The sequence below is a fragment of the Trachurus japonicus genome, unplaced genomic scaffold (genome assembly GCF_045865225.1).
Source record: "Trachurus japonicus isolate A0001 unplaced genomic scaffold, Traja_1.0 AP030272.1".
In the NCBI taxonomy this organism is placed as follows: domain Eukaryota; kingdom Metazoa; phylum Chordata; class Actinopteri; order Carangiformes; family Carangidae; genus Trachurus; species Trachurus japonicus.
The window spans coordinates 2,247-9,387 of record NW_028220405.1 but is presented as its reverse complement, the minus strand read 5'-3'; the positions used below and the strand labels follow the sequence as shown (position 1 = coordinate 9,387).

The following is a 7,141-nucleotide window of genomic DNA, read 5'->3' as shown; positions in this document are numbered from 1 at the left end:
GCAGAAGTAAGTGGTCCGGTCGCTAATGCTGCGTTCCAGGCAGGCTTTTGAAATCGTAAATTACAGCTTCAAGTCACAACTTACGACTTTGTAGCGTTTCAGGCAACCCACTCGTGTTTTTTCCGACCTGTTTTACCGGTGAAAGTCACTATAACGGCCACTCGTAACTTCCGACCGGTGAACTCGTACCAGATCGAACTGGTACCACTTCACGGTCGGAAAAATACGAGTTTCCTTGAACGCACCATAACAGTCCTCGTCGCTACGTCGCCACATTCACGGCGTCCCTTGGCTGCACACAGAGCCCTGCATGCTGTTCTCTCTCCTCATTGGATAAAAACTGTAGGATACGATAAATGTTTTCTCTTCGGCTCAGAGCAGAGCAGAGGGACTGAGAGACCCGTGTTTCAGTCCAAACACTCTATGTAAGTGATTGCTGTCGGAAGATATAACTATTTAAGACTTATATTAACACAAATATATCACTTACTTCTGCTTTAATGAATTAGGCTACCAAACAGTTTAAATCTTATATTATATACTGTATATGAATTATCCTTTACTTCATTATTCTGTATTATTATTTAAAACTGTGACGATAATTCATTATCAGTTATTGTTTGGTTTATTTGGTTATTTCTTTAAATAATAATCTCAACATTTTGTCAATAAAAAACTATAAAATAGGAATAATATGATATATATAATATAATATCTACAATGATTTGAAACAGAGAAAATATGTACAGTCTGTCAAGTTACAGAGATTTTTGCCTATTGTATGATATGAAGTTGTTTTTGAAGAAGAACAAGTAACACTTAGCTTTGATGATGAGGCGACAGACAATATGAAACGAAGTGAGAAGAAGAGAAAGCAGCATCACAGGTTTCTCTCCCGTTTCGTGCACATTGATGTGTGGATTCAACACAGGTAAATGTCTTCACATTGACTTACAGTGGTCTCATTCACCACTAAATTATGTCAACACTGTTGGACATCATGGCAAATTTACTCATGTGTCTTAGAGCTGGGAGAAAGCCTATGTCCCTGAATGTGTGTGTGGAGCGAGAGAGGGGAGGGGGCAATGGACAAAGAGGCACTGATGAGGAGTGAGAGGGTGGGGTCAATTGCCAGCTTTGTATGAGTGTGTGTGTGCTGTACGCGCGCTAGCCTGTCCGTTTGTAGTGTTTTTAGTTAGTCTGTGTGGCAGTGTGACCAATCTAATGTATATTTTGGAGTGTGTGTGAGGCTGTTTCATTTTTGAGCTGTGAGAGTGTTGTTGTCAGGAGCCCAGAGGAGTATGTGGGAATAATTTGGATCATCACGCTCAGCATATTCCCCTCTCTTCTCCTCTCCACACTCCATTTCACCCTCTAACTACCACACATTTAAATGCCTCCGGCTCCGGCTCACCTCACGCAGCATTTCAGACACTCACATAGCACCCATTCCAAATTCGGAGCTGATGAGGTCATTTGTGTTAAACAATGACACATTAACACTAATTAAGCTCGAGATCACATGGCTCATTGCGTTGTTCCATATCATCTCAAAATGACTGTCATCTCTCTAACATGGAACAATAAACTTATCTGCAGGCACCTGTGGGTGGTATCATAGATAGATAGATAGATAGATAGATAGATAGATAGATAGATAGATAGATAGATAGATAGATAGATAGATAGATAGATAGATAGATAGATACCTTATTTATCTCGAGGGAAATTCATTCAAATTAATTTATAGTTCTCAGGTTCAGCACCTGATGTGTATGTTGCCCCGACTGGGTGACAACTTTGTCGCCATTAAAGAGCGTGATTGTATTTGTGTAACAGCTGAAATCCATGACAGTTTGGATAAATTTGACTTTTCACACAGTTACAGATGAAATGATGGTGTGAGGAAAGCACAAAGGACAAGAAGTATTTAGATTTTTGCCCAATGTATGTTTTTCAGTAGGTTGATAGTTATGAGAGTAAGAAATACAGACAGAAAGAAAATGTATGTTTTGGTTATGAAAGCAGAAAAAGTTTGTCCATCCAAATACGGCCCCTTCTGAGCCTGTGGAGATTGTTTGGAAACTTTGCCATCTCTGAGTGCTTGCCAGCAAAGTTGAGTGTAGAGGCTAAATGAGACTAATAATCTGCTGAAAAGTTTTTTTCCCCCCTCACTTATAGCAAAATTATTATGGAAGCAATTTACCGAAATATTTTGAATTAGTCAGCCCATAGAGTGTAAAAAAAAATCTGTCTGCCAAGGATCAGGCGGCATGAACCTGTTGGGAAGGAAATGTGTTTCTATTGGCTGGTTCGAGGTTTTAATAGAGTTATTCTAAAACACTTTGCTGTCAGAGACTCGTTTTACAGGCATGAAAAAGCTTCTGTGTAGAAGTCTGGCTGTCAGGCACAAAGCCAACACCCGCCCTCCTCCACTCACAGTTCCTGACAGCACAGACGTATGGCATCTCCCTGCAGGGAGGATGCTGCCATCTTCACCTCAATTATTAAAGTTTACTCACACATTAGTTTTCTAAACTGGAGCTTACACAGTTAAAATATCAGGTGGAAGAGAGACGGAGGCTCCTCTGCTCAGCCATCCTGAGACGTCTTCATGTTTCAGATGTGTTGACTGTTGTGACTAACACCCTCTATCCTCTCTCACTCGCTTTCTCACCCTCTTCCATTCTGCCTCTTTCTCTCCCTCAGTCCATTTTTTTTCCAGGAATCACAATGAAGCCAATTTATCCGCGGGTCGCTCATGCATGGACTAATGCCTTCCACCCTCCATGCCCTCAGTCCACCTGCAGAATTTTGGACAGTTTCATTATTGCAGTGTCACTGTCAGAGAACAGTCAGAAAGTTTGACTGAAGTACAGGATGAAAGTTTTGTCCATGTAGTGACGTTAAAAAAGAAATCATTTCTGAAGCAAAGTAACCACAGGAAACAATGAGAGTATGTTTGTGTGTTTTCTTAGCCTTTCCTGATCTCGGAGAACATGTGGCCCCGTGGTTGTGTCCTGGACTGCCAGAGAGGGCGCCACAGAGCCGTGTGTGGCAGCAATGGCAGGTTGTACAAGTCACTCTGCGCCTTCCAGAGAGCACAGTGCATCAACACACAGCTACGCCTCGCTCCACGAGCACACTGCTCAGGTACACACCCTCACTGCTGCGTCGTCAACACCTGTTGATTGTCTTTTTGATGGTGTTCAGATGTTGACTGTCTGTTTTTTACTCATAAAACAACACTGACACACGTTCAGAAACAGAAACATCTGAGGATATACAGTACTTACACATACTGTAAGGACACTAACGCCATGGGCTTTTATACAAACAGGTGGAAAATGAGCATGCACTCTGATTGAAATGACCTGCTGCATTAAAAAGAGGAACACGGGAGAGTTCAACCGAGCACAGCCTTCGTGTCTGTGTTCAGGAGCAAATTTGGATTGTACTGACTTATTTCCCTTTGATTTTAGATCTGAGCCAGTCCAAATGCCAGCTGGCTCGGGCTCAGGCCCTGGAGGCCAACACCCACAGTGGTAGCAGCCATGTCAGTCCTGCAGCTGCCATGTTCACACCACAGTGCCATCAGGACGGTCACTTTCTGCCGGTGCAATGCCACAACCAGACCGGATACTGTTGGTGTTCCACACCGGACGGCAAACCCCTCAGTGGGACCTCGGTCCTCCATCTGATCCCCAACTGCACTGGTCAGAGCGACAAATTTATAGGGATACCTATCTTTGACACTAATTATAGACAATTCAATTAGTGCTTTTCTGTGGTTATTATAACAACTAAGCAAATAAATGAAGGCAATTGAATGTAATGCCATTCTGTAGATTGTGTTTCCAACAAAGCTGTTGTTTTTTGTTGCAAAGAAGATCAGAGGAGTCCTGTTGCTTGAATCAAATCTGCTTAAAATCTGTTTCTGTTATTGTGAACAGATCGTATCAAGTTGGCTCAGACTATCGATGCAGAGTCACCTGCTATCAAAGGTGACAAAGATGTTTTTTATTCACCTCATTCTTATCTACTGAGGACACATGCTCATGTACTGTACTTGTTCTTTGCATTCACATGCATTCAATGAGTTCTGCATGTCTCTCATTTGTCCTATTTCTGGCATGATGCTGGTTGTGTCTGTGTTAGTCACACCTGCACCACATTCTCAGACCACTTCACACACCAGGACGTGCCAAGAAAACGTCCTGACTCATTTTCCCTGCAATTGATTCTTCACACCATTCTCCCACTCCCCTGTCTGGATTATTTCCTCCCTCATTCGTGTTTTATTCAGTTTTTTTTTTTCATGTTACAGATGAAGTTGATGAAACCAGGCCAACATTGGAGCCCAGAAAACCTACAGGTAACAAAACCTATGGTGCATATAAAAACACAAGTAGTTTAGTTCTTATAGAGAAATGACCATAGAAGTTGTGTCAATAGTTACTGATGCACAGATTTCATCCATTCCATCCTATCCCACACATTTAATATCTTTGATTACATGCTGCATGTTGTACTTAATCATACAGTGATTTATCACGACAGAGTAAAGTAAAGCAGGTTCTGGTTTGGCTCCTGTTCCACTGACTCTCTGAGGGGGCAACTCAACAGCCAGAGCAAATACCTGCCAAAACACATCCCTACTCCAAACTCACATTACAACTCACGCCATCTCGAAAGACCCCGTCCCATGAAAATCGTGTTTTTCGTGCTTTTCACATGTTCCTGTGGCATTTTTCTTGTGTTAGAGGACATATCAGCAGAAAAGGAAGTGCAAAATTGCATTTCTGAGTTTTTCTGCCTTCAAATTGCTGTGAACCAATGACAGACGCAAACTGGCAGTTTCAGGGAGACTGGAGCTGACGTGTCACAGCTCCAGGGGAGGGCACTAGTGCTACAAGCTCTCTCCCCACTCTGCATCTGGCTCAGAGGTGAAAGGCTTGACAGCTCGGTGTAGCTGTCAAGGTATAACAGGTATAGCTCACCTGGTAGAGCAGCTTGCACTGCGAGCAAGGACGATATTCCAGTCTGGGATCGAATCCCAGTGTGCAGTTTTACACTAAACGCACTGAATCGGTAATTGTACAATGTCCAGCTGTCAGCGAGCGAGGAGGTGGCCACCCTCCAGAGGTGCATTGCTAATGAGCTGCTGGTGCTGTGCAGAAGGAGAGCCCTGGGAAATGGCACAGGTTTTGTAATTTTGGCTAAAAACTTCATAATCACCATTTAAAGACCACAGAGAATGTTTTAAAATAACCAAAAATGGTCGCGGGAGGGGGACTTTAAAGAGGAACTATGAAGGATTTGTAGTTTTAAACTACAAATCCTGCATAGTTCCTCTTTCCAAAGCTGTTTAATAAAGGTAAAAATCTAGCATAGTTAAACTGTTAAACTATGCTAGATTTTTACCTTTATAAAACAGCTTTGGAGTAAATGGCTTAACTTGTTACAAGGGACAATGAAGGCGTTCTGCCTTCCACGTGTGTGTCACTTATTGTGTCTCTTGGCTGAAAAACAACCTTGTAAGATCGCAACGTGCCCCGTGACCAATAACCTCTTGTTTATGACAGATTAAACTACACAAATATACACATTGTAACACCATATATGATACTGTATAAAGTCATGTACCGCTCTATTGATTGATTTCTCACTGGCTTTGTTGTAAACAAATGCACATGGCCAAGAGGAGGGTTAGCAAAACAGCGGAAAAGCGGCCGAACATACGTAGTTCCTATTTACGTTTATTACTGTTATTTCTATAAAATGAGCATGTTAAAACTTGGAATGAACATGCCATTGCTACATAACTGCTGGATGTGTAAATAAGCAGCTGTTTAAATCGCTCCTCGATATGCTTCACAGTAGTCTATGATAAAGCACAGAAAGATTTATGTTTTAAATCTACCTTGTCAGTTAGAATCACAAAGCTGAGAAGACTTTATCACTGAGATGGTTTTGTTTTCTGGCAAAGGAAACACTGATGTCCATTATGAATACTTCCCTCCCCACAGAAACTAATGCATACAATTTGACCAGGTTGTTACTTTGCTTGTTTTGCTGTAAACTGTCTGTAGACTGATGTCATATTACAGGACTTTTGGATATTGACATCCACTCTCCTCTGTACAACATCTAATCAAGCACAAATACCATTCTAATATATATCCTGTTCAGAGATGACCGCTCCTCCGATTTGGGTGACGATCCTGATGAACTCCGTCAGACGACCCACTGGTAAGATGGATTAATGTGAAGTGTGCATACTATATGAGTGTGTAAAATAGTCTTAGTATATGTATAATTAGTAAGGGCAACATATGAAAATCTGGGAACTAAATCCTTACCAAGAAATTTCTTCACAATTGTCTTTAGGAACATGCGTAATATGATGTCTTAAAATGTTGAAATTCAACTCCCGTGGGAAACCCCCTAAAAAAACTACTCAAAGTTGGGGTACCCGTAACTGGATTTTTGAACATTCCGAAATGTTAAATTTGGCCCTAAGTAACTTCTGAGGGGTCAAACTAGGGGTTTTTCATGATTCTGAGTTGATCGCAAACATTAGTTTTACACCCAAAGCACTCCTTGGTGGAGAAAAAAACAACCACACCCACTTTCTTGTTCATCGGAACCCCCATCACCACCACCAATAGAATGCATTACAGAGAAGCCATTCCTTAGCATTGCAGAGGTTGTGTCACTACTAAATACTCAATATAATATAACTTATATTCTATAGCCTTTTTTCTATAGGACATACACACCCTCCAGGATTTTGTGGTGTCACGATTGCAACTATTAATGCAAATTCAATCATGAATTCTTTGGCCTTGCCACTGCAACTTTTCTGCAAATTCGCTATCATAGACCGCTGTGGCTAGCTGTGGTCAGCTGGGGCCACAGTGTTTCCATTACTTTTTTTTGCATGTGTTTTTATTACTAGTTATTGTTTTCATATAACATTAAGTTTTATGCGGATCGGGAGCGAGAGAGAAGGAAAGACATCAGGTGCACACCAGATGTCACATACCAGTAAAAACGGAAACATACACATAGCCTACACACACACTTCTCACTATTGGGTACATGTACATTAAAATGTTGCTTTCTTCTACTTTTTATT

The 7,141-nt window shown here is 41.5% G+C and overlaps 1 protein-coding gene across 1 annotated transcript; it reads left to right on the top strand.

Annotated features, from left to right (window-relative positions):
* Window positions 1–2,983: 2,983 nt before the first annotated feature.
* On the top strand, window positions 2,984–6,252 carry LOC146960511 (SPARC-related modular calcium-binding protein 1-like; the record flags this gene model as incomplete). Its single annotated transcript, XM_085772310.1, has 5 exons — window positions 2,984–3,153; window positions 3,483–3,716; window positions 3,954–4,004; window positions 4,328–4,375; window positions 6,193–6,252. Coding segments are annotated over exons 1-5 (547 nt in total), but the record flags the coding sequence as incomplete, so codon positions are not given.
* Between the last annotated feature and the right edge of the window lie 889 nt (window positions 6,253–7,141).